General features: G+C 39.7%; 1 protein-coding gene across 1 annotated transcript in view; it reads right to left on the bottom strand.

Moving 5' to 3' along the window:
- Nucleotides 1-27,056, bottom strand: part of LOC118113339 (B-cell receptor CD22) — a 1,629,935-nt gene that overhangs the window by 800,901 nt on the left and 801,978 nt on the right. Inside the window, exon 7 of the mRNA XM_047340748.1 lies at nt 25,517-25,792. Within this exon, the coding sequence (XP_047196704.1) occupies nt 25,517-25,792 (276 nt within the window). The remainder of the gene's footprint in view (nt 1-25,516; nt 25,793-27,056) is intronic.

Genomic DNA, 27,056 nt, shown 5'->3' on the forward strand with positions numbered 1-27,056 from the left:
GAGTGTTGAGCTCTACTCAGTTTCCTCTTAAAAACATTGTTGTCTCTTCAATCTAACAGCAGTAAAACAAAAGTGTAGAAGTGGGCTGTCGATTCCCTAAAGATTTCCATTTAGACACGTAGAAACGCCCGTCAAGGTTGTTCTCCAACAGATTGTAAATGCACCAACATGCTTTTTCGGCTGTTGAGCTGATTATAAATAGGATTTGGGTGTGAAATTGGACCCAGTCTGTTCCAGTGTAGATCAGTAGGTGTTGACAGGGAGCAGGAAAACATCTTGTACTGCATGAAATGTAAAAGTTTGAAAAACAAAAGTGCAAGAACAAAGCTTTGTGGTGTGAGGGACCATCTGGAGAATCTCACCCAAACTCTGCAACTTTTATCTCTTCAGCTAAAAATTCCGCTTGTTTGTTTCGTTACGAGAACAGTTGGGTTTTCTTGCAAGAATCATCCGCTACAACTACAGATGTCAGCGTCACGTCCTTTGAAAATTCTTGATTTCAGCAAGTCTTCGTGTTTATGACGAGCTTTAGTGTCAAGCGGTGGAACTTATCAACAGTAAAGTTTCTGAGCCCCAACGTGAAAATGTGTCAGTTTGCAACGATAAGTCATTTTCCGACCTTTAAGGTGTTTAAATAAGTCGACATGACGACCTGTTGAAAATCCAGTGACGGCGACATGTGTAATCTATGGAAAATTTGAAACGCCATTTCACTTGACATCCCAGACAGTCCTGATAATCTCCCGTTCCAAACACTGTCAGGATCCGAAGCTTCTGAGTCTAAACTTCCATAAATCAAACTGATGATCAATTTGCCATCGCCGCCGTGTCCCTGCTGAGTCATAACCGCTGCTCATTTCTGTGCATAATTGGCCTAGAAACAACTCTTACAATTCCCCGGCTGACCGCAGACAAACCCCACGGCTGGAAATGAGCTCTCGTGGGTTGTAGGAGTGAAAGCCGAGAAGGCCTTTGAAGAATCTTTTTTGAGCTCTAATAATTTAGCCCAACGGGGACACGTCCATGTGGATAGAGTGGCATGCTTCACACTGAGCCACGTGAGGCTTTAGAGAGATAACTGAGAATTATTACTAATAAAGCTCCTCGGATTAAACCACAGATTGTATGTGAGCGGGTGATTGTGTGACTAAGCTCTCGTCTATCTCCTGATGCATTCTCCTTCCTTCACCTTTGTCGGAATTCAAATGAGCCGGGAGCCCCGAGGTCCCGGATAGAAACACAATACAAGTTGAAAGAGAGAGACAACAACACAACCGTCATCAAGCAAACAGCGGCAGGCTTTGAGCTTCACGTTGATTCGTCTGCGGGATTCAAATAGGCGGGAGCAGACGTGGAGTGGGCTTGATGGCTCAATCAGGGCAAGTTAATTACAGTCTCAGCCGGGAAGAGGCGCAGACAGAGAGGATCACCTCGGTGCAGATTGTGGAGCACGGTTTTAGGGTCCCCCGAAGGGCGCATTATGTGAGCCGAGCGCGGCGAGCGAGACTGCGCGACGGTGACGGGGATTTGAGAAAAGCAGCATGCACAAACAAAGCTCCTCATTAGTTATTTGCAACTGCGGGGCACAACTGGGAAGTCGCACAAAGGAAAAAAACAGAATCAAAGGCACATGAAATGGCAAACATCAATAAACAAGCCCTCTGTGTGACCAATGAAGCAGTAATTAAATTGTGTGGACAAAGTCTGCGAGGTCAAAGAGAAGCAAGCCTCTGTCTGGTGTCGGCTAAGAGAAGCGCAGGAAGAACAAAAAAAAAAAGGTTAATTAATTCCTTGTCTCCGGTGCCGCTGCTCCGCATATTTCTGGAAAAGCCCTTTGATTGTCTTCTCTTGTTTGTGCTTCTTCACAGCTCGGAGCAGCAGGAACCTTCTCACGAGAACAAATGAATGGTTTGAAACAAAAAGAACAAAGGGTGAGATCAACCGTATGAAAACACTGCACACGAGGAAGGTGCCTCTGTGACTCCTCTCAGTCATTAAGTCATTAAATTGAATTGAATCAGTGCATTCAAATGTTCATACGAACCTAATTGTTGGCTGCGCTGTTTTCAACACCACAGCATGGGGTCTGCTCCCCTGTCATTTTCCACTCAGGACCAGACCCAGTGGGATGTGTTGGACGAGGCCTCAAAAAAAGATCCAGCATTAATTAGTTTGATGATATCCGATAAAAAACAATATTGGGCCGCTTGAAAGCTGCCATCAGCTTATAGTGATGAAGAGGAGAGCACCAGCTGGTTCCGTACTTTGATGAACAGCCTGTCAAAGCTTCCCTCTGTTTGCCATCGAGAGGGATTTGGTTCAGTTGCATCTCTTAGAATTTCCCACCAAATATGTTAATAAACAGTGTTGAGTAAACCAGTGGGCATCTTACAGCAATGTTTCCCCATCAGCCCCCAGACCACCATTAGTGACTGCTTCTTTTCACTTTTAACACTGTTTATAAAAGATGGACGACATGACAGCTCCACAGAAGGGAAGCCAAATCATCTTGATCTCCCCCTGGTGGCTTGTTGCGGTACAGGCTGTAAACGCTGCTTCCTCCTCGTAGGTGGGTGGGACAATGACCAAATAAAAAAACACATGTTGAATACATTTTCCATATATTTATTCATTTTAGGTAGTTCCAATCACACTGATGTTTCTTCAAGGGGTTTTCTTTTAAGTTTGGTTTTAATTAACTATTTGATGCTAAAAGATCGGGGTGAAACATCATGATTGACAGCTGATTAGTCCTGTAGAAAAGTGTAGATGCAAAATAGTTGGAAAAACTACAGAAGGACTGAAACTGTTCTTTTATTTGTCTGTAAAAGATCAGAAATATCTGAAGAACAGTTCAAAGATTCAGTATGATATCATGTCATCATCACAAGAAAAAGCATCAAATAGTGACACTGAGAAGCTGGAAACAGCAAATATATATATATTTTGTAATTTAAAGACGACTTTATATTGAATAAAGCTCAATTAATGATCAATCAATGAACTACTCTTTAACTGGAGCTCTGCAATACAGCGAAAGAGTTTGGTTCTCTTGGTTGGTTCTTTTGTTTGTCAGCAGGATTTCGGCAAAAAACACCAAATGCATTTCCACAAAACCTGGTGGGAAGGTGGGACATGGGCAAAAAATGAAACCATTACATTTTGGCGTGAGTCTGGATAAAGGGACAGATCCAGGGTCTGTGAAATCCATTGCGAGATGGGGTGTATTCATTGATTATCAAGGGAATAATTCATGGATAAATCTTGTGTGTAAGGTGACTGATCCAAATAAACATCTGGATCCAGTAGATGTGGTTTGATGAGGGGACTGTTGGTGACACCTCAGCAATCAGCTTGTCTTCATGCTGGATGAAACACATTTAACATGTCTCACATTGACACGTCTGTTACATCAGATCCATACAGAAGAACAGTAGAGGGTCTCCTTTTACTGTACAGTGTTTTTCCTCCTATAACTAAATGCATACAGCTCTAAATCCCGGGCCGGCTCTCCACGCCTGCAGAGCAGCATCAGAGTGCGTCGACAGAGGCCCACTCAGGCCTTTTGGGAGGGCTCCGCCGCTTTTAAGTCCTCGATCACAGGGAGGATTTCACCACCACCAGTGCTCTGTGAATCAGCTACTGTGTCAAGACGACAGCCGCCCCGAGCACCGCAGGGCACAACATGAGCAACACACGGTATTGATCTTTCTGCCACACGCTGTGAGAAAAAGTAGTTCAACCAGACTTGGAGCTGTAAGCTGCCTCCCCGCCGTCCTTCTCCAGGTCTTATCAGATGTCCTTGTGTGGAAATGGGAATTTTGAGAAAAACAAAAACTTTACTTAATTAGGGGAGAGTTTGGAATTAGACACCAGAGAGTTTGGAGGGTAATGAAAAGTCAGAGAGTGTGATCTGCTAATTATAGATATTTAACTAAGATAATGCAGCGCTGTTAAATCTGCTGTTCAGTCAAGTGTGAACGTTTTCTGTCAGACTGGATTTCCCCCCATCATATTTAAAGCAATTATAGCTATAACTGTACCACTAATGATGTATATTCATTAATGGAGTGTGTATATTAGGGTGATGATGTGCGTGCGTCATGCAGGGCCTCACTTGAACTCTGTACGCTACACGTTTCCCTGCTTCCATGATGCTACCTTCTCATGCTGGGGTTTGACTAACCAGGGGTCCCGGGGGGGGGGCAGCTCTGCTATTGCTTGGCATCACCGAGGCCATCGTGGGCTCATTAAATCCCCAGATGGCTGAGGGCAAAGGAGCAGCGGAGTTAATAGCATTATTACCCAGCAGGGTGAGCCACCGACCAAATGGTGTCCTGGTCGAGCGCAGGACCACGCCTCCACATCCAGCCGCTTTCTGACTGAGAGATCCACTGCTGAGTGGTTTATCTCGGTGGATGATGAGATTTCCGCTGCTATTAAAGGAGAGAAAACAGGATTTTTTTTGCTTTGAAGTCTCGACTGCAGTTTCTTCATCTTGTGCGCTGCCCGGACATCGAATCGGGGCCTTAGAACTGGTCAGCTCTGGCTTTTTGTGAGTTCTCATAAGAATATCAAATGGCAGAGGAGATTGTTTAAAGTGAACTGCTGCTGCAAATAATTCATTTTGGGAAATTGATAAATCCTTTCAAGATTAGTCAAAGGGGAAATTGTCTCAAAACTCAATAATATTCTCTTTACTATTTAAAAAACTTCTGAGATATAAACCAGATCTGAGGAGCTGAGCCCAGAGAATATGGATTTTATTTTTGTCTTTCTTACAAAATACAAAAAAACTATTAAGCAATTACCAAAATAGTTGATTTTCTCGTGATTGGCTAATTGTTGCAGCTCAATAGGAAGCATGCTGATAAAGCTTCAGTCTTCTTGTCAATAATAAGACAACGTGAAAGGTAGTTAAATGTATAACTCCAGTTCTAAAATAACCTTAATATCATGAAGTATATAAAACAAATGTTGCTTTGTGGATAATCATTTCAGTGTGATACAGCTTGATCACAAGGAAACTGAGGGGCTTTAAATGAATGAATAAAAACAAGTTGTGGAGAACACTTTTGTATTCAAGCCAGCAGCAACCTGCAGACAAAGGTTATGGGCTCACCTGAAGGTCTAACTCTGGCATTTCAGGAAGCACACGGAGCCTTTGATTAATAAACTAATTACTCCATTAAATAAAGTTTCAGCCTTTATTTGAACTTAATCAGTCCTGCCCTCGTGATGAAGAATGACCATATTGATCTCATACACCGCACAGATGTTCTCACCTTGAAAGTGTAAAACTCTAAATGGTCGTAATGAAAAACATCGGCCTCACAAAACGTGTTTAGTGTCGGAGATGTGAGAGAAATTCACAAACAGCTGTCACAAAACCAGTCCGGCTGCTTAATGAAGAGCTGGTCCAACAGTGCAGATGGTCCTGACGGGGACGGAGTATCATCCAGGAGTCCTGTGGTTTCTCTCTGCTCAACGGAACAGAGAGTGAACACGACAAACTTCTGTCACACAATAAAAAATAAAAACATCGCCTGCAGAGTTTGATCCGAAACATCAAACCTGCACAAAAGTAAGAACTTTTCGTGGGATTCTTGAAGTTTGTTTGGCTGCAACTCTTAGAAACATCTAATTAGCGAGGTGCTCTTTATTAGGTGCATCCAACATCCCAGTTCTACACTAATGAAAAATCAGAGGCTCTTTGGGAGGAGAAAACAGGAAGATGTCTGAAAAGCAGCATCTGCTCTGATACAGGAGAGACTCGTGAAGCAGAGAGAAAAGAGTTCGGCTTCATTATTATCTGAGGCGAGCCGACCGCTGGGGGAAACTAAGAGCTTTATGAGTAACAGGATGAAGAATAGAGCTACGGCCCCTGCGTCTGTGATTAGTTTATATTTGTCAGCCTTTATATGTGTCAGTGCGTCCATTTTTTGTTTTGTTTTGCATCGCACTACATCACAATTTCACCCTGGCACTATAACGGTTTTTAATGGACTCAGATACCCAGAGGAAATTTGTTTTGTACAGACAAATTCAATCAATCACACGAAAATACATTGATTTCTCCTTTGAGCATCGCTGAAGGCTTTCCATTATCCCGACGGAGCAGCTATTCGTGACGCAGGGTTCTGCAAACGCACCAGGCCCTGTGGCCTCTGGGGGGCAGAGAAATACTCTGTCACTCACATCAAAGCACAAGTTGGGAGCTGACGTCTGGGGTCTGTTTCACAAGGTGGGTGTGATTTCTTTAACCCTGAGATGAAGGAGACACCGGGTTTTTCTGTTCCAAACTGAGACGACTGAGTCGGTTCCAAGTTTCTGAGTTCACAGAGTTTCTCTCCGTCTCCTCCTGCTGAGCCTGAAGAAGCTTCTGATTCAGCGTTTCATTTCCTCATTCATAAAAATATCTATCAAATGGTTCATAGGAGCATATTAACTTCCGAACAAAAACATTGGGAGAAGAATTAAATCCTGACTGGACATTTTGAAACGTGTCCGGGGAATTCACAGCGACTGAGTGGGTTGTGTTGATGACATAATGCAACAAAACAAACATAGAAATATCTAAGGATTAAAAATAGAAGCCATGAAGAAGAAGAACAATGAGATTTGAGTGATAAGTGATGAGAACTGATGCAAGTGTTGAAGCGCTCTCGACAAGAATATGTGATTTCTGCAGCAGAATTCAAACGTCTAACACGTGTCACCATATTAAGAAGTTATATTCACATTTGTAAGCAAACCGCTCCCTGCTGATCTATATAACATTTTGATCAGAGCAGCTTTAAAATGTTGCTACGAGCCGGGAAAATGCAGCGAGGAACAATTCTGAGTAACTCCGAGGCTGCATCGAAACTTTATGTCAACAGTTTCCTTTAGAAACGGTTTGACAGCCGCTAGGTTTTAAAACTTTATGATTTCTATTTTGAAAAGAAAAGAAAACGTCTCACACATTCAACTGAGAATATTCCTTTCAGTTTTTTAAAACTGAAGAAATCGGTGAATCCTTCACGTCTCATTTTTGTTGTAATGCATTTTCCAACACGTCTAATTTATACTGTGGAAGAAATAAATTGAGACGCTGAATAATAAACAGGAGAGTTTCGATTTTTATTATGAAAAATAATGTGGGATTTAACACTATTTACTGCAACAGTCCTTGTAAGCAGGAGGCAAAACATGTGCAGTTACTACAAATACTTATTATTAGATAAGACATCACATGAGTCATAGATCAGCATGAGAACAGATGAGTCAGCTGATGCATTTACAAGCACCTGTAAATACAACAAATCCATGTGTGACTGAATAATTTAAATGTGAGCCTGCTCCATAACTGCTACTTATCAATTATAGAAACATCTATTACAGCTGCAATGCATAGGAAATACATTCTAGTTCCATGAAGCGTTTCCGTGGTTTCACGGGGATCTCGGATCAAATTGCTGCAGCATCTTCATTCATATAATGTGCAGCAGTAAAGTAAAGTGAGTCAGACACCGTGGGAGCGAGGAAGATAAAAAATGAATCGTCTGTCTCTTATTTTTGCCTCAGGAATTAGGACTTTTCCGCAAGAATTTTGACAAATGAATGTTTCAGAGATGAAGAAGTTGTTTTTCAAAGTGGCTCCAAATTGTTTGTCCCCTGAGAACAAAAGAAAAGTTTGAGAAAAGATGGAAAATGTGGTTTCTCTGTCTCCAATAAGCTTCTTTAAAATAACTTCTTCATATTTTACATCTCTGGTGGATATATATATAAAAAAAATGGTAAAATGAACTAAACTAAATATAACTTGTCGGTCAAGTGTTAAAAACTTTAAAAACTTGATATAATCTCACTATATAATCTTCTTTTTTCGGATTCTTATCAGCATATTTCATCATAGCAACTTGCACAGTTCAGTTGTTGTGGGGAAGCTTCTCCTTGTGACAGCTGCCTCAGGGCTCCTGTGCAGGTTGTTGTCCAGCATCATGCTCTGTTGCACTGCACAGTGTAACACCACCTGTAGTCGGCTGTAATATCCTCTCGTCTAATATCCCTGACATGCAACATGCCCACTACACAATCTGAGCCACTTTTCTTCAGAAAGGAATATTTCAGTGTCTCATTTCATGCCAAAGAATTCCCTCATTATTTATATTTTCTGATGACGCATCATTGACGGCTGCAGTGTCAATATTTTCTCTTTTTTTTAGTTTGACTACTGCTGCTGCTAAACTTGGTATGTTTTTGTGCACGGATTTGTTTTATTGTTTTAATATTTCCGTGAAATGAACTTGCTTTTAAAAACAGAGCAGAAAACAAAACCTTAAAAAGCATCTGTGCTGCTGTTATCTACAAAAAGAGATCTGTCAGTTTCAAACCATGTGACCGTCACTGCCCACATGTTTCCACGCATCCTTTACATTGGTGTGGCTGTTAAGCAATGCATCCACTAGAGGGCAGCACAGAGTCGAGAGTTTCCGACATTATTAAAGTTGATGTTGGTCGAGTATATTGTGTAATGTACCAAAATGCTTTAGTTTCTTATCAACACAAAGTCGCTCCTCCAAAAGTTCTGCCATCGTTGAAATGTTTTACTCGGGAACGTCTTGCTTGAATTAGTGGCCACACTGCCCCCCCATGATTTCTGGTGGTACTGCTCCATTTTGTCTGTTACCGTTAGCATTCAGAAGACGAAATGAACACAGAGCTCAGTCGAAGGCCGTTTCCGTATAAATGAGCCACTACATGGTATCTTTGGGGCGTCTTTCATGCTAATTTGCACTTTGTAACCTTCTTTAGATAAGTGCTATACAAATAAAGTGTTTTACTTATTTATTTAATATTCACATTGCACCTTCTGCTCTAATCAGGTTGACAAAAGGAAATTTATAACATGTTTTTGCAGTAAAGATATTTTATGAAATCCAATTTGTAAAACCTGAGTGATGAAACCTTTCCAAAAAAAAGCAAGGTTTTGAGTAAGAATGTGAAAATGTTCTTTCAGGAGGTCCAATTGTGTGAATAAAACCTTGAGCTCTCTCCCGTTGGAAGCTAATGCAATGAAACCAGGCTCTTCAATGCCAATGTATCAAACCTGGCAACCTTGTAGAGCCACAGTTTGGTTCCATTACTGAGATTTAACACCGCAGCCTCTGTTGTATGAAACCATCAGATTTCCGCAGAGGTGGAATGATTTTCCACCTCTGCGGATGAGCTCCTCACACAGTGCCTCTGCTGAGGTGGGGATCACGCCCCCGGATGACAGGAGGCGAGGCAGGACCAGGAGCTGCTCCGGTTCAGCTGCAGTCAAACCGACCTCGGAAACGTTCGGCACCCGAGCAGAGAGTCTCAGAGCAGTGAGCAGAGAGTTTAGTTAACTGGGTTTGCATCATGCTGCTCCGGCTTCTTCCTCCTCCGGCCAAATCCCCACCTCCATCACAGGTTAGAGCTACAGTCAGATGATTCTGATGCAACATTAACAACATCCTCATCCGACTCCCGACAGTAAAACATTTTGTATACAATTAAATTAATATATTCAGGACTTCACAGTTCAGTTGACTTCTCCCTTATTCTAAGAAGAAAAGATACAGATACTTGTAAACAACTGTTAATTATAATGTCTGTGTAATTCTGCTTCTGTTATTGCTTTAAAGTGTACACTGATTGGCCTGAATAAAGAAAGCTGTGGGTGAAGGTTTTAATTTTAAATTTAGTGCAGCATTAATTAATCTTGTTTTAACTCGGTGTCCTTGGTTTGCTGAAGGAGCTGCTCTGTCTGTTTTGGGGGGATTTTGTGCATTTGATGGAAAAGCACAGTTTATGTTTGTGCACCCAGAAATTATAAAGATCACAAAATGACAAACTGAAAACAGAATCTTTTATTTTAATAAAATGTTAAACATCATATTGACACAAGTATTCAGACCCACACACACAATACTGAGTTGAACAAGTTTAGCACAAGGCTTTAAAGGAACAAAATCAGAAAATGCCTCTAAATGGGCAGTATAGGTTCCCATACTACAAAGCACAAATCAGACAGTTGATTATGGTGAAATTAAAGATAAATATGTAGCTCAATAAATCAATATGCAAGCGATATCAAAGCAGAGAGATGAAGACGATGAACAAAAACCAACCAGATGGAACCTACTGCCCATTTAGAGGCATTTTAACAGGTTAACCTAAACAGTATTATTTCACACTGATGAGCTGCTGTTCTCATATTAACTTTCCTTTCTTGATAACAGCCATTCTCTTCTTTTCTGATTAGTTAAATGGAAACACATTGGGTGTGGGAGTCTGATAGATTCTTCCCTCTGATTGGCTGCTTTCAAGGCGGTGTGGCCTATATATATATGTTTGAATGTCCTCTGAGTTTATCTCATTGTGCAGGATTCCTCTTCTCTCACAAACAAGGAGCACAAATAAATGTTTCTAGGATCAAACTCGATCAGAGAATGTAAAGAAAGTTTTCTTTTTTTGTTATGCTTGAAATGTCCATTTCATCTCCTCGGGTTCTCACCAACCGGGTGTAGATGGTCTGTTTTTTTTCCTGCCAGCCCAGAGCCCATGATCAGGCAGTGATTCTGCAGCTTATGTGAGGGCCGTGCGGAGCCTTTGAAGCTGCAGATGATGGGAAAACTCGCCTGTGAGCTCTGCAGGCAACACACTCTTCCTCTCCATTTCTGAGGTGAAGAAGGAGTTCGCTTGACAGAAGTTTTTATCTCCAGAGGCAGAGTTTTCCTACGTGTGTTTTTGCGCGGATGCACGTGTGTACACACAGTTCGCGTGTTGATGTATGAACCTTTCACCGAGGAGAGAGAAACCGGTTCCTGTGACGGGAGAGAACTGCATCTTACTGTATCCCCTGAAACACCTGAATGAATAATGAGCTCACCTCTGAATCTCACTCAGACAGAGACCGACTCAACGTTTCACTCAGTTGTTTCTGTTCAACATTCAATTGGGAGTGAAAAAAGTGAAAAATACTCAAATCAAATTTTTAAATTCAACTATTGATTAAATGACACATTTTCTACATTTAGTGATATTATCCATGCAGTTTTTTTGCTATTTAAAATATATAATGTTGAACAATTCTTCATCAATATGTCTAAAGACCTTTGTTATATATTTAGTTGACCTGTGTATTTACATTATGAAAATGTTTCCAACAGTGGTCGATCCCAGAGAAATCCCAGATTTTATGACGGGACATTTAATTCTTGTCGGATTTTAAAGGCGTCATATCTGTTTTACCTGTGGCTTCGCTCGTCTCTGCTAAACGACAATGACGACGGAAAAACAATCTGTTCGCCAGTCGGCTGTTTTTTCCTCTCTCTGTTCGGAGTGGATCACGATGATTAATTTCCGATTTTAGCGTAATGTGAATAAAACTTTAATTTATTCCTTCATCCGTGAACATGACCTGTGTCGCGTCATGTCAATTTTCATCAGCAATGATGGTGAAGACAACAACTCCCATGATCCCACGCTGCTTCACGACGTCATCAAAAAACTTTTTTTGTTATTTAATTGATTGAGAGACCCCTACTGGCTGAAGTTGCATAATGCATGTTTAAATCTACGTTTAAATCATATAAATGAGCTTTTACACGTATTATGATCAATGCTTTTACGCTTATGAATGGTCAATTTGACAGTATAGTACAGATCTATAGTGCAACCGAGTGTGGTCTCCCTCGCTGTTGTTCATATCTCGATATTGATTTCAGCCATATTACACCGCTCGTCTTATTTGTGTCCTTGGCTCCCTCGCTCTCCATCTCCTCCTCGCTCCACCGGGTAAGCGCTCGGAGAACTGAACTGACCTTAATGATGGAGAACCTCCATCGATTTCCAGACCACCCGAGACCGGAGGTTGTGGGAGATATGAAATAAGAGGAATGAGATGCACCTGTGATGTATCCCTCTCTGCGGGGAGTTGAAAGTGCTTCTGGGAAACGCAGTAAATCACCGAGCCCAGGATGATGCAGCGAGGCAGAGAATATGGGTAGGGGGTAAGAGAGAGAGGGAATAAATTACAACTTAATTATGACACTTACTCCATCAAACGCACAACATCTTGATTATATCTCACGGTGATTATAGGGGTTGATTGGTTGACGAGTCAGTACAGCTGTTCAACACGATGCTTTTAGCTGGTTCTGTATTAAACACAACCAATCAAACACAGATCATTTTCTTGACTCTCCCTGTAGTGGAGCTTTGGGCTGGACTCTGGATTCTGATCTGAGCTGCGAGTTGTTCCGTCAAAGCATCGTTTTCACCATTTAAAATGACAAACAACGCTAGAAGCAAGTTGTAACAGCTGTCGCTAAATAACGAGAATACTAATAACTGATTTAAAGACTCCACAAAATGAAATTTGTTGGATTTCTGTGCTGCCTTCTCGACGATCTACTGGGCCAGAGAGCGTTTGAAGATTTTCCTGACTATCTTGTGTGTCTCATGAAATTAAATTCCACAGATTTATGTTGGGAGTGCACTGTGAGGTGTGTTTGAAGGCAGTGAGGAAATACATGACACAAGCATTCAACAAAGATGAAGTCCCTGTGCTGTGCTAGAAAAGGATGTCAAGGTATTTCTCACCGACGCCTCAGCGCTCAATCACGTTCTTTATCCGCCTCCTAATTGGTAGGAATGTGGTTTTTAATCCGACAAGCTGTCCCCTGCAGAGACGCTGTGAATGCTCCAAATTCTGAGTGACAATGCAACAAATACCTGGTGACGTGGTTTGTGTAATGGAAACTGGCAGCTCATCTGCTTATTTCCAATCACTCGCTGCTGAAGTGAAGCTTCCTCCATCCTGTCAAAGAGCAGATGAAACAGCAGCTGCTTTGAAAAGCAGACAAGTTGTTCCCATTAGCAAAGACAACTTCGTCAGAAGTGATTGGAAACAGAAATTTGCTCTTGTTTGTGATAATTGAAGATGATGTGACAAAGTCGCTGGACTGCAGAATATTTAAAAAACGCGTGAGCTGCAATCAACGCCAAAGACGTGGTTGAAATACACTGGCTTGTCGGTTTATTAGGAACACTGAGCAGAAGCTAATGCAATACAAGAGATGTGTCTTATTTAAACAACTGATTTCAATGGGTTGAGTCAATTAATGATGTGCCAACATAATGTAGTGCAGTTTAAGAACCCCACAAAATTTCAGAATCGAAACTATTAAACACATTGAATCAATATCTTTTTAACACACGTTCAAAACAAAACCATTAAAACAACTGAAGAACGGACGGAGATTCACACATTCTCTTTGTTCTCCAGAGTTTTTAAATCTGAGGTTTTTTCCACAAAGCAAACAAACATCTGGAGGAACATCTACAAGAACATCTACATCGTCTCCGACAGGCGTTTCAATCCGTCCGCTGTAGAAGACATTTCTAATTACACCAGCATATTGTATTTATCTGTCAATACAACTGTTCATCTAGAGCCTGATCACCACAACAACTGTTATTTCTTTATTCTCAAAGTTTAGCCGCTGAATATTTGTCTTAAACTGTTGTAACAAAGCTAAAGTGTGTCCCTAAAACAAGTCGTTTTTTCTGTCACATTTTTTTCCACATTACACAATCGTATTAATTTCATTCCTCCATAAAAAAACATTGTCTGCAGTAAATATGTCGTCATGCTTCTGTAACTCTGTCGAAAAATTATCCTGAACACAGTCACAAAAGAATGATATTGGAAGTTTCATACTCACACCAGAGGTACTTTTGATTTTATTACATTTTGAAGCACCTTCATAAATTCACATATTAATGAGGACACAGTGATTTTCTAGAAATCGCTGGAACCCTTAAACGCAGCTAACAAGTTCAAATTGATACCAGTGATGCAGAATGCAAAGACAAACATAGTTATGAAAAATATGATATGAAAAAAGCTAATTAATGAGCTAAGTTGCCTAATTAAAATGAAACTACATTTTCCGTCCCATGTGGAGGAGATTATCTGATTAGATTTTGGTGCCTTGCTGCTTAAATTTACATATTAATGAGGTAAAATAGATTTAAAATTTAGAAAAAAAACCACATTGATGATGACAATCTACTACAACTGTGAGGTTTACTGCAGTGTTCTGTTTGTGGAGATCATGGCGGGACGGCACATTGATTAAAAAGCAAAAGAGACGATAATTGAGAACGATGTGGGAGCAGCAGGGAGACGAGCACAGAGGGAGAAGAAGAAGAAGAGAGAAACGAGAAACAGACGATCAGACAGAGATGGAGGAAAAAAATCAAAAGCACAATGGAGCCTCTTTCATGTTGTTCCCCGATGGATCGACTTTTTTTTGTGATGGCAACTCTCTCTTTCAGTTTGTTGTTGTCCCAGAAGACTCGTGTCCAGAGGAAATCACATCTGTAACAAAGAATGTGATTGCAGATTACACTTGTATTGCTCATTGTGTTTATTTGCTATTCTACTGTACGTTATGTGCATGTCTTATTGGGACCTGTATTTATATTTAAAGAGCTTTCTTGATTACAAATTGCCACCTATTTGTATGTATGATATTTACTCTAAAATTCAACATATTCAAGTAAATGCTGAATAAACAGGTTAATGGTTTATATTGTATTTGTGTATTTTAATCTGCCGAGATGAAAAAGCTAACAATATTAATTAAAATATGAAATGATCAGCTTATTCATAATGTTCAGGTGTATAAATCTGTCAGGACTTGCTTTCCTTAAATCTTATGTTTTAAGAAATTGAACGCTATTGAGATGGTCGAGCTAAAAAAGCAATTTGAAGATGGGCAACTAAGGGAGCTGTGATGTGTGTGAACCAGTAACATATTCGTAATCAACTGAGAACGATTGATGGTTACAGCCTTAAAAACGAAAACAGCCAAAAAAGACCCAAACAACAAACTGCGACCAACCAGCCAGCAACAAATCAACATCAAGATACAACCAATCAACAACAACCAACCATCAACCAATGACAAAATACAACCAATCAACAACAAACAAGCCGCGACAAAATGCAAAACACTATCACAAAGCGAGACAACTTCTATCAGGTCAACTCAATTAATCTCGACACAGTTTTGTGAATCATTGAACGTGTCTGTGAAATACCAGTAAGCTGAAGCAACTGGACAGTTCCTGAAAAAACATCCCAGTTATCCAGAGAGTTGCAGTGGGACTAAAAGTGATGGTGGAAGAGTGATTGAGGAAAGGAAACAGGAAAGGAAACAGGAAGGAGGCAATTAAGGAACTTACAAAGGGAGGAAGGAACAAGCACATGTACTGGACACTGTAACGTTTACAAATGACACCGTCACTCATCTCATCTGTACAAAGGCCAGTGGGGGCTGAGTCATTGATCCTCGTGCTGCAGGTAAACAACCTCTGGGATGACCACAACAGACCTTCATCCCCGATTCTCTTCTGTTCACCTTTGTTTAGTCGGGTCTTTATTGTGATGGAGTGTTGTTGCCTTCCCACTTTATTCTGAGTCGGTCCACGTGCGACCCGGCAAACTCCACAGCACCACAGCTGATGGATGACATGTCAAGGTGAAAACTGCAATCGGTCTCCATCAGTCTCCATCAGCCAAGAAGAAGCCACATCAACACAAACATTAACTTTCCACTCAACTGCCCACTCGCACCTTTTCGTCTTCCAGTTGACTGAGGAGCTGCAGCGTTCATTTACATCCTCAGGTGGGATATGGACGAGATGTCTCAATCTGCCTGTGTGTGTCTGTTACTCTGACTGGCGTTAGGAAGTTTCACATATATATAAATTGTATATTTCATCACAGCTTCGTGCAACAGAGGGACTCAAAGTTAAAAGTGATATTTACAGTGTTAATGCATCCGGCTATTTTTATTTCTTTCTGGTTGTGACAATAAGTGCGTTTCCAACCACCTGTTTCCATGACAATCGGTTTGTGTATTTAAAAACAAGTGTGGCGAAGTGGAAATTCACAGAAAGTAATGTTTTATACACAGTTGAGGTGGAGAAGTTGGTTTATGACCTCCGCCGAGCATCTTTTTTGATCGTCAGTTTAGTTTGTTAGCAGGATTACGCCAAAACGTCTTGACAGATTACCATGAAAACCTGGTGGTACGACGTGGTATTGGTCTGGGAGGAACCCATTACATTTTATATTGGATCTGGACAAGGGGGGGGGATCTAGGACAGATAGTCAGGCATGTTTAAGAGACAGATATTTATGATTGTGTACAATTTGTTGCAGATCCAAATAAACATCTGGATCTCGTGATGTGTTTTTAAAGGGGGGCTGATGTCATTCTAGTTTAAAAACATAAATCCCCTTAATGAAACAAGACCTACATGAAGCATGTGACTGTCAAACTCAAACACATGAGAAACTGCGGCGGATGAAAATATCCGATCCGTGTGGACAGATGGGATTTTATTGTTCCTGAAATCGATACATGAAACACACATAAATGTTACATTTCAATCCCATTTTCCACATGAGTTCCCTCAGTGGTGATAAAAAACTGCAATTGTGTGCGGCTCCGCTGTTTACTACAAATGGACCAGAGTAAAAATAGCTTTTTATGGCTGTAGTAGTAAATCTGTTAAATCCAGGGTCTGTCCTGTCTCATGATTTTGTGCTCGCTGTCTTTTAGGCTTCACATCTTCAGCTCTCTGTTCTCTCTGGTTTTCCATCATCTGAAGTTTGGTTGACTGGTGAAGAATTGGTGTCACCAACTGTTTTTCTTGAAGAGCTTAACTTCTAATATTAATATTTGCAATTTAGATTTATTAAACAAATGATGAATACAATTTTTCTTTGTCAAAACATTGTTACATTAGCATGTGCGTAGTATATCATTTACTATTTATCTTCAATTCAAACCTCATTTGATTTTATTACAGTTTTGAGATTGAAACTTTTATATATTGGATTTTTCAAGTTTACAGTCATTCGACGTGTTTTATTTTTAAAGCTACTTTCTTTGCGGAAATAAAACCCAGTGTGGCAAAGTAGCAATTTACAAGAAGTCATGTGTAAAGTTTTTATTGCACAGTTGAGGCGGAGAAGTCGGTTTATGACCTCGGCCAACAAGGTTGTGTTTTCATCCGCCACCAGAAACTAATCTGAAATAAAAATAACCTTTACCAGCTGTAAGTGAGATTCATGCACAAACTACCCTCATGTTTCACTCGTTTGATTCGAGGGAAACTGAGAATTGATTTTCCATCACTTAAGATTGTCGTGTCTGTTTAACTCCACCATCTCTAAGAGCTGCTTACTCTGCAAAGTCACTTGAGTGATTTATGTGCCTGGTGCTTATCAACAGTGGAACCAAGCTGGAATCTGATCTGAGTGTCTCGAAGTTACGAAACCTACATGATCAGCTTTACACTCAAAATGAGATAACACAACAATATATTGAGGGAGGATGAAGAGGCCCTGAGAGCTCGACACACTGTATCTCAATGAGACACATGTAGATGGAACACAAGCAAACTAAGAATACAGCTTCATCAATGAGACAAAACATGTGCTGCAAAATAAGAACACAACATAAACAAATAGACAAATACAGCTTTTACCAAATCTGTGCTCCGACACCAGCAAAAACACAAGATATGTCTGTGGAGCTAAAATAGTGACTTTACAAATAGATTTAAATTCAAACCTCATATAAAATTGTTGATATTATCTATTAATATATTAGTGTTGTTTGGCTCTACTTGAAGTGAAGGACTATTGCAATGAGGACTGTGAATTTAAATTTAATCCCAGTTCAGTTCTTAAATATTCTGAATGACTTAAAAAAAATAAAAATGTTCTAAAACTTGACACTTTTCCTGAGTCTGAATTCAAACAGACAAGTATCTCAACTTCAACCTTTGACTGGTGTTTCACACAATCAATCACTTCCCAGTTCACCAATATTGATCAACCACTGTACAAAGGTTACAGAGACCCGGAGGGCAGTGAAGTAGAAAACGTTCGAGGACATTATGATCTGCTGTCAAATGGAGCATGTGATTGTTTAATTGACTCTGTTTATAATCATATGTGAGAATTTACTATCCTAGAAACTGAATTTGTACTATAAGCTGTGTCTGGGGAGGTTTACTGTAAACATGGTGGGGTTTAACTTTTTAGGATCAGAGTGAATTTCTGTCTAATGTACAATATTATTTGTAATTAATTTAATTTTAAGAGTTTGCAGTTAATAAGATATTTCACTCCAATAAAAACATGACCCAGCATTGTGTTGCTAAAGGTTCAGGGAGCAAGTGATTGGAATATGTTCTCCAGGAAACATATAACATTTGGTTTTGTTTAATATTAAGATTTTTCTGTATAAATCTAAAGTATAAAGTGCAAGTGGCACTGGATGAAAAGTCCGACGATGACCAAAGTCAGCCAATGATCCAGGTGAGGAGATTTTTCACTTGAGGCCAGTTTGCTGCTCTGACATCAGTCATGTTGTGTAACTGGATGTTTGATGTGAGTCTGCATTTTCATGGTGAAACAATAAATGTGTTGTGAGCGGCAGAGTTGAACCAGTGGAATATTCCAATATCAGGCCGCAGGTGCCATTACTCACAGTCCCCCTGCTCATTGGATTAGTCCTGTGTGACAGATGGGGCGTCTGTGATACTGTAATAAACAGCAGCTATTATTTACTGAAATGACTTCATGGGCAATTAGCCGGATGGGAGTGTGGGCTGATAGTCATCAAAATCATTTCATTTCTTATTCAGAGCAAACAACCACGATGTGTGTGTGTGTGTGTGTGTGTGTGAGAGAGAGAGTCTGTGTGTGTGTGTGTGTGTGAGAGAGAGAGAGAGAGAGTCTGTGTGTGTGTGTGTGTGTGGTTGTGTGTGTGTGTGTGTGTGTGTGTGTGTGTGTGTGTGTGTGTGTGTGTGTGTGTGTGTGTGTGCATTTCACACATTCACCTCTGACCTCCAGGCCTGGAACATAATCAGGTTCTTCGTGCTAATCAACGAGCTGAAGGCTGAAACATTCCACAGACTGTTGTTCTAACAGGTTATGTTGTTAGCGTGTGAAGATAATTAGCTTGTGTCATGTGTCGATAAATCTGATTTGAGTTCAGCTTAAGTCTCCATTGGATTTTCTGTTTAAATCAAGGTTTCATGGAGAATATGAGAGAAAATGTTCTATGATCATCTTCTGCATGAAAATCTATATAATAGGTTTATTGTAGATTTGTCAGATGAAAGTATTGTTAGTTCATGATGTCATTGTATTTCTAAATATGAGACAATATAGAGACACAAAGATGATTTTAATGATAATTTTAATAATATTTGAATCAGAAATTAAAAAAGCCCTTTCAATGTTAATGTGTATTTGTTTATTTGGTTGGTTGCTGCCCGTTTTGAAGACTTTTTTGTTGTATTTGAATAAACCTTAAAAAATCCTCTGATCATTAAGAACTTACTCCTGCAGATTTGAAAAGTTTTGACGTGTACTTTTCTTTCAAGTCAAAAAACAGCAGTTCAGGTCATGTTGAATTTATTCATAATTGATGCGTCATGGTGACGCTGGAAGGCACCAAACTAGAACTGCAACTTTTAGTTTGAATTATTGATTCATCTGGTGATGGTTTTCTCAAAAAAAGTACAAATATGTTCAAAACAAATGTATTTAATTTATTGTAAATATGCAGATTATTTCATTTATTCAAGTATTTTCAGATTTTTCAAATAGGCCAATTCCTTTATTAATCATTTTTTAATTCCCTGTAATATTTCACGTACATTATGTTTTTCATTATCAAGACAGCCCTGTCTTTTCCTCCTCTGCTGTACATAATGAAATAAAACCATAAAAGAATGTAAAAGCACAGCTGTGGTTTCAGATCCAAAGTGGGATAAACTCCCTGTTCCACTCGGGCTGTTATGATAACGATCAAGTGATTATACCGACATTAAAAACCCATGATGTGTGTTTGGATTGAGTTCATTATGTTTCTGTGTCTGACGGAGCCGATGGTCCCTCTGTGGATACTCGGCTCGGGGTGAGAAACCAAAGCTCACGTCAGTCATTGAGTCGCTCTAATTAATAAATAATATTCAATTGCAGAAGCTGCGGAGCTCACAGGCAGCGGATCCAGGCCGAGCGTATTGCTCCGCTGCTAATACGCTAATCTCTCAGCAAACATATCGTTAGAGCCGGAGAGTGAAGAGGAAACAAGTCTGAGAGAAATGACCGACTGGATAATGGACTTCTAACATCCTCACAGAGCAGCACATTAATACATGAGGCTGAAACTAATGATATCTATTTATCTCATTTCTACGTTTTCATAACTGATTATTACTCAAGTAATTTTAAAAGGAATATAACAATTATAACAGCCTGTTATGGGTCAGAATAGTCATATACTTGATTTTATTTTACTTATTACTTAACTCAAGTAAATCTAAGGTTTACATGGTCCGTTAATAGAAATGCATCACAAGATAATGTCCATTTCATGACGCAATGCGTTTTGTGTGTACATGCATTCTTCAGAAACCCTTTCACGCTGTGACATGTTCACAAATCCAACAATAATGTCAATAAACTTTAAAGTTCATCATTTGTTCCAACATATTTCATTTTATTTTGAGCTACAGGATATTTACATTTCAGGTGTGTGGGTTTGGATTAAGTTCACAACACTGGAAAGCACAAAAAAAACATTCAGCAGTGATTTTCAGCATTTCTTGTCTAACTGCATGTCATTTATATATATAGATTATATAAAAAGTTATTAATACAATCATTTTACACTCACATTATTTACATTTTAAGTTGCAAAATAAGGATTTTAACCGTTTATCCCTCACATTTTGCTATGTTCACTGTTTTCCTCAGAACCTTTAATTAACAGTTGCAAATATTTATATATTATATTTTAGCTCAGTAATGTAACTTCTGTGCCTTCTTGCTAACTAGTTTTAAAATACTCCTAATGGCAACACGCAGGGTTTTGTTGTAGCTGCATAATGTTTGTTGACCAGCTTACATTACTGTAGATTTACGATTACGACCTATTTTGCTTAACACATGAACTCTTCAGACTCTCTGTGATGACTTCTTGTGAATATAAACTTCCTCAGGCCCGAGGTAGCTGTAAAAAGCAGGACGAGAACATCTCGGGTCAAATCCTAACGTCAGAGTAGGAACTCTCATCTTCGTGTGAGCTGCTGGAGTCTCTGTTGGTCGTCTAACGTCAGGGCGTCGCTGTGAATTTCACCTGTGAATAGTGGAGCTCCACTTCACCTTCACTGGTGTGGTTGTTAAATAGATTTGGAGATGTTGGTGCACGTGCAGTTGCATTACTAATGTTTTCATAGTCCTGCAGGCTCTCTGGGTCATTCTAGGATGAGAGCGGAGGTAGTTTATCGATTATTTATGGAACAATTTCTGTTAGCAAAACTATTAAACTATTAGCAAAACATAGAGACTGATATAACGAAATGAGAGGTCACAGTTCCTGACCTTTTCAACTCGCGTTGGGTTGGACACCATCGCATACACAGGGTCTTCTTCTACCTTTCTTTGCTTCTTCCTTGAAAAAACAAATATCAACATGACGTGTGCTGATCAATATCACCTTTGTTTTTCTGGTATTGTAACACAAAGATTAAATTCTCACTTTATCTTATTCTTAAAGTGCAGAGAAGCGTAGTTGACAGAATCGTCCTCGGTGTTTCCAGCTTGATGTCTTGTGGGGTTTTGTGCAGAGGCAGCCTGAGCAGACAGAAAACATCAGTGATTATCAAGCAGCAACTGAATCGCTTCACTCATGCTCTAAAATGGATGCTGTACAGGTTGTCTTTTAATTACTGGCCCCAGTACACTGAGATATAAGTGCACTGATAGACAGCTACTGACAGGGCAAACAGTGAGGGCAGGATATGGAAGTACAAGGAGGGAAAAGCAACAGCTTGAACAGTAAAAGACACATCTGCCTGTAGAGCCAGACTAATACTGATGATAGAAGATGGAAGGCAGTAGCTCTACATGGTCAATTTGAGGGGTTGTAGATATCCTGATAGATTATTTATTTACAATTTTTAAATCTAATGTGCACATGTTGTCTTGTTTCAGATCCTTGTATCGTGTGAACTCAAAATAAAACAAATAACACATTCTGGGACTTCGGAGGCTTTGTAATATCACCATTAAATTTAATGGTGATATTTAGAAGAATTAGTAGTTTTACAGCTGTAACAGGTCAGAAGTGATGAAGCAGAGGCTTAAATATCCTGAATCTTTTCCTATACTCTCCTTAATCACTGTTTCCTACGATTTCCAAAATACAAATAGCCAATTAGAAATAGATTTTGAACTTTCAACAACTGGTTGTTAAATAATTTCAAAAATCTATTCAAGGTTCTGACAACAGGCCACCATGACCAGACACTTTGAATTAAACTCTTTTTAATATACATCTTCTTGAGTTTTACTAACGTCTCCATATATGATTGTTTTAACTTGTTGTTTTCTTGTTTAATGTGTTGTCTCAACCTGGGACTCACCTGGGGCAGATTCAAAGTGCAGTAAACACACACACACACACACACACACACACACACACACACACACACACACACACACACACACACAAACACACACACACACACACACACACAAGATGAGTCACTTCTGTCCAGATGTTTTCAATAAGGAAGTAGAATGGATTAAACAAATGTGTCATTACCGAAAAACCAGAAGGGGATTCGGTGTTTGTTGTTCCTTGTTGAATAGATTTTTTCTTCCTGTATCTGAAAACATAGAGGGACATGATGTGGTTACACATGCCTGACCATCTCTGAAATGTATTAATTTAATCAAATGCACTTCTTATTCATTCACCTTAAAACTATGATGATTAAAATGATAATCATCAGGACAAACAGAGCAGGAACGAGGAACTTCAGGATGTGCAGATAGTTTCCTGTGGTTAAAAGAGGGAGCATCAGATAGAGCTTGACCTTTGACCTTTGGCTACCGAAATCAAATCAGTTACTCCTTGATTCTACTTGTGTGTTTGTGTGAAGGACGTAGGACAAAGGACGTATGGACGGACAACCAGAAAACTAGTCTGATATAAACCTCCCACATGTCTCCTGAGCAATAAAACACACAGTTATAAGGCCTTGAAATTCACTCACGTTCAAACAGATGGACGGGACCAGACAAACTTTGGTTTACTTCATTTTGTGCGACGCAGTAGTAGACTCCTGGCTGGTTTGAGTACACTGTGTGGTTTTGATGCTCGGACACAAGTTCATCCTTTTCCTCGCCCTGACTCTTCCTGTACCATGAGTAGAGGTGGACTGGGGGAAAGCTGTGACTGATGCAGCTCAGCATCACGGAGCTCCTCCCGTCAAGCTCCTGCTTCTCTGACGACTCCATGATGTTTGTGTGTTTTGGAGAAACTAGCCGGGAAATTCAGGAGAAAAGACAACGTCATTTTCTGAACATCATCAAAGATCAAACATGAATAACACAACAAATGAAGTGACATTATTGCTGCTCTTTAAAGCCAGACTGAGAAGAATGTGAAACTTTAAATGGGAGGATAAAACAGACTGGCTTTAGATTCACCTGGTGAAACTTTACATTTTTTTCTCAGTAATTTCTCTTTGAAACAAACTACAGCCACTGATTTTAGGTTACTGTTCCTTTTTTAACTTCAATATTTTTATCAGGTTTGCTAAACCTTATTTTGAATGATTTGTTGAATTTACTGAAATAGATTTTGAAGTATAAACAACTTGAAATGTAGTTAAATAATATACAAATCTTTTGTACTAAGACAAAGTTGGGGAACAGAGCTTTGGAAACAAGAACCCTGAGGCTCTGAAACACCCTGACTAGCTTAAAACTAAAACTAATACTTTTATCTTACTTCATTCTCTGATTTGACGTAGTTCTAGTTTTTATTCTTTTATTTATTCTTTTATGACAGATTTGTGTAATGGAAAATTCCACTGACCAGGTGTCTCACTGCTGTGATACTGTCTACCTGACAGGATGGAACCCTTATTGTGTCTCACTGCTGTGACCTTGACAAACAGGGTGTATGCCCTTATTCTCTGATGTTTTCTTCCAACTGCTACAGCGGACGGACACAGCAGATGGACACAGATGATGATTTCATGTCTTTTTTCATATTATGTTTTATGAAACGCCTTTGTATAAGTACTGGCTTTCGTGAACTTTGGGGCAGTTCCACTTTGAGCACCCGTGCTTGTTGTGTAACCTCTGCAGAGCTTACTATTAAAAGACTCAAAGGCAACTCCAGTCTGAGAATCTCATTATTTCAAATCTCAAGATGAATTTCCATCACAATTGTAATAAGAATTTTAACTGCTTAAAGTCACTAGGCTTCAATTTATATATTCTTACTCTGGTGGAAGAATTACAGAGATTTAAGTACTTTAGGTCATTAATTTCTCAGGTGCTATTGTTTCAACTGTCAGAAGTAATAATTAATTTTGAAATACTGGACCACTGAAAAAGACATGAGAAAAATTCACTTTTGCATCGATAGTTTAAAGAAGTTTGGTTTATGTGTTTGGATGAAAAAAGTGGCAGCTGAAGAAAGTCGCTGGGGCAGGATTGGCATCGGTGTCACAGGTTAACGAGAGAACCACCAACTTTCACTTGGTTATCAGAAGAGCCACTGACAGAAATGCTCGCTTCCTCGGCTTATCTGGAAAAAGGACCCAAGTGAAATGACTTTATCTCAACAACAGGTGAATCTGAAACAGAAGATTTTTCAGGTTAATTCACAACCCAGATAGCACACGGATGTGGGCCACTTTCAGCAATGATCCGGCACTTCTGGTCTTCTCGTGGCCAGACAAATCTGGACCAAGACACTTGCTATGTGAGTGACGGTCCACTAAGAATGTAGTAGAAGTGAAAACTATGAGAGATTTTAGTTCGAATTCATTCAACCAATACATGAAGACAAAGTTGGGGACAAAGCTTTTGAAACAAGAGCCTGAGGATCTGAAACAGCCTGAACGAGGACAGACAGCAGACTGAGTCAGGAGCTGAAAACAAACTTTTATCTTACTTCATTCACTGATTTACGTATGTCTACTTTTATTCTTTTATTTATTCTTTTATGACAGATTTGTACTCAGATTTTTTTCATTATTCATATTTTGATGTGTTTTTACTTTTTTTGTTATTTGGGAAGCACTTTGTAACGTTGTTTTGAGAAGTGCTATTTAAATAAATCAAGTTATGACAACAGGCCACTTTAGTCATGTTGAAATAGACGTTTTCAGTTCAAAGAAATGTTGGATAAGTTTAATGAATGAATTAATTTACACCATAGTTAAAAGAACCCTGTGGTGTTTTTGACATTGTGGAGTAATGTTTTCTTCTTTTTGGAACCAGCACATCTGATCAGTATTTACTTTAGACGCAGTAATGTAGAATATATCCTCCTTGTTTATCCATTCACCATCACAAGTGCATCATTCTACTCACATCTGACTTTAACCTCAGCTGGCTGTGACTTTCCACTTCCAATGTCATTGGTGGCTTCACAGCTGTACAGTCCACTGTCAGAGGGACTGGCTGAATTCACCCTGAAGGTCTGAGTCTGAGTCTGTTGGACGATTTCCTCTCTCCCATCAGTCGTCTTCCTCCAGGTGACAGAGCTCACTGGTGGGTTGGACTCGGCAGTACAGCTCAGTGTCAACGACACATTTTCCTTCACATCAAGACCAGGATTGGCTTGAACTGTCACATGTTTGGGACTGTCTGCAGAAACCATCAATATAGAAAACAGAGAACTGTCAAATTTAACCACTGTCCAATATTGTTTCAACTGTCAGAAGAAATAATTAATTAAAAACTGGACCACTGAAAAAGACATATACTTTTGCATCGATTTTTCTAAAGGAACATTTTGGTTTGATTTGTTTTGCTAAAAAAAAGTGGCAGCTGAAGTAAGTCGTCGGGGCAGGATTGGGCTGTGTCACAGGTTAACGTGAGAGAACGACCAACTTTCACTTGGTTATCAGAAGAGCCACTGACAGAAATGCTCGTCTTCCTCGGCTTATCTGGAAAAAGGACCCAAGTGAAATGACCTTTATCTCAACAACAGGTGAATCTGAAACAGAAGCTTCTTTCAGGTTAATTCACAACCCAGATAGCACACGGATGTGGGCCACTTCAGGCAATGATCCAGCACTTCTGGTCTTCTCGTGGCCCTGGACAAATCTGGACCAAGACACTTGCTATGTGAGTGACGGTCCACTAAGAATGTAGTATTGTGAAAACTATGCAGAAGATTTTAGTTCAGAATTCAAATTCAACCAATACATGAATGTGAAAGAGGTAAAATGACTGAAAATCACAGACACGCCACAAGCTGATGTGGATTTATCCAGAGCAGCCTGGTGACACTGGACATTTGAGGGTTGTGGGAGGATGGAGCCAATCCCCAGCTGACTCTGGCTTTGAGAGGTCTCCAGCGTATCACAGGGCTGACATCCAGAGACAAATAACCATAATAATAATCATATCAGCAGGATGTATTACCTAAAAGATAGAACATCAATAAAATGAATTCATCAACTTACATTTAACAGTGACTGTAATATTCTGGATCAAATATTTGTCCATGTTGTTCTGTGTTTGGCATGAAAACACCCTCCCATCATCCTCCCTGCTGGCTCTAAAGCTGAAGGTGGTTCTTTCCTTAACTTGATGAAAGTCTGTGGCCTGTGTCCGGTCGATCTGAGTCACATCTTGAATGTGAGGGTTTGAAGGACATGAACTTGAAGTGGAGCATGTGAGTGTGACCTCGTCGGACTCCACCACGACAGCTGGTCCCTCAAAAGTGAGCGGGCATCGGTTTACTGAGAATATGAAAGCAAGAGAAATGTGATGATGCGTCTACACAACAGCTAAATTCAAATTGTACAGTGTCACTGAGAAGATGTTATTATAAAAGAAGCATTGATTTTTAAAGGTGAAGCCGACTTGACTGGGAAACTTTGTAGAGTGAAGCTATAGCCAA

The sequence above is a fragment of the Hippoglossus stenolepis genome, chromosome 8 (assembly GCF_022539355.2).
Source record: "Hippoglossus stenolepis isolate QCI-W04-F060 chromosome 8, HSTE1.2, whole genome shotgun sequence".
NCBI lineage: Eukaryota > Metazoa > Chordata > Actinopteri > Pleuronectiformes > Pleuronectidae > Hippoglossus > Hippoglossus stenolepis.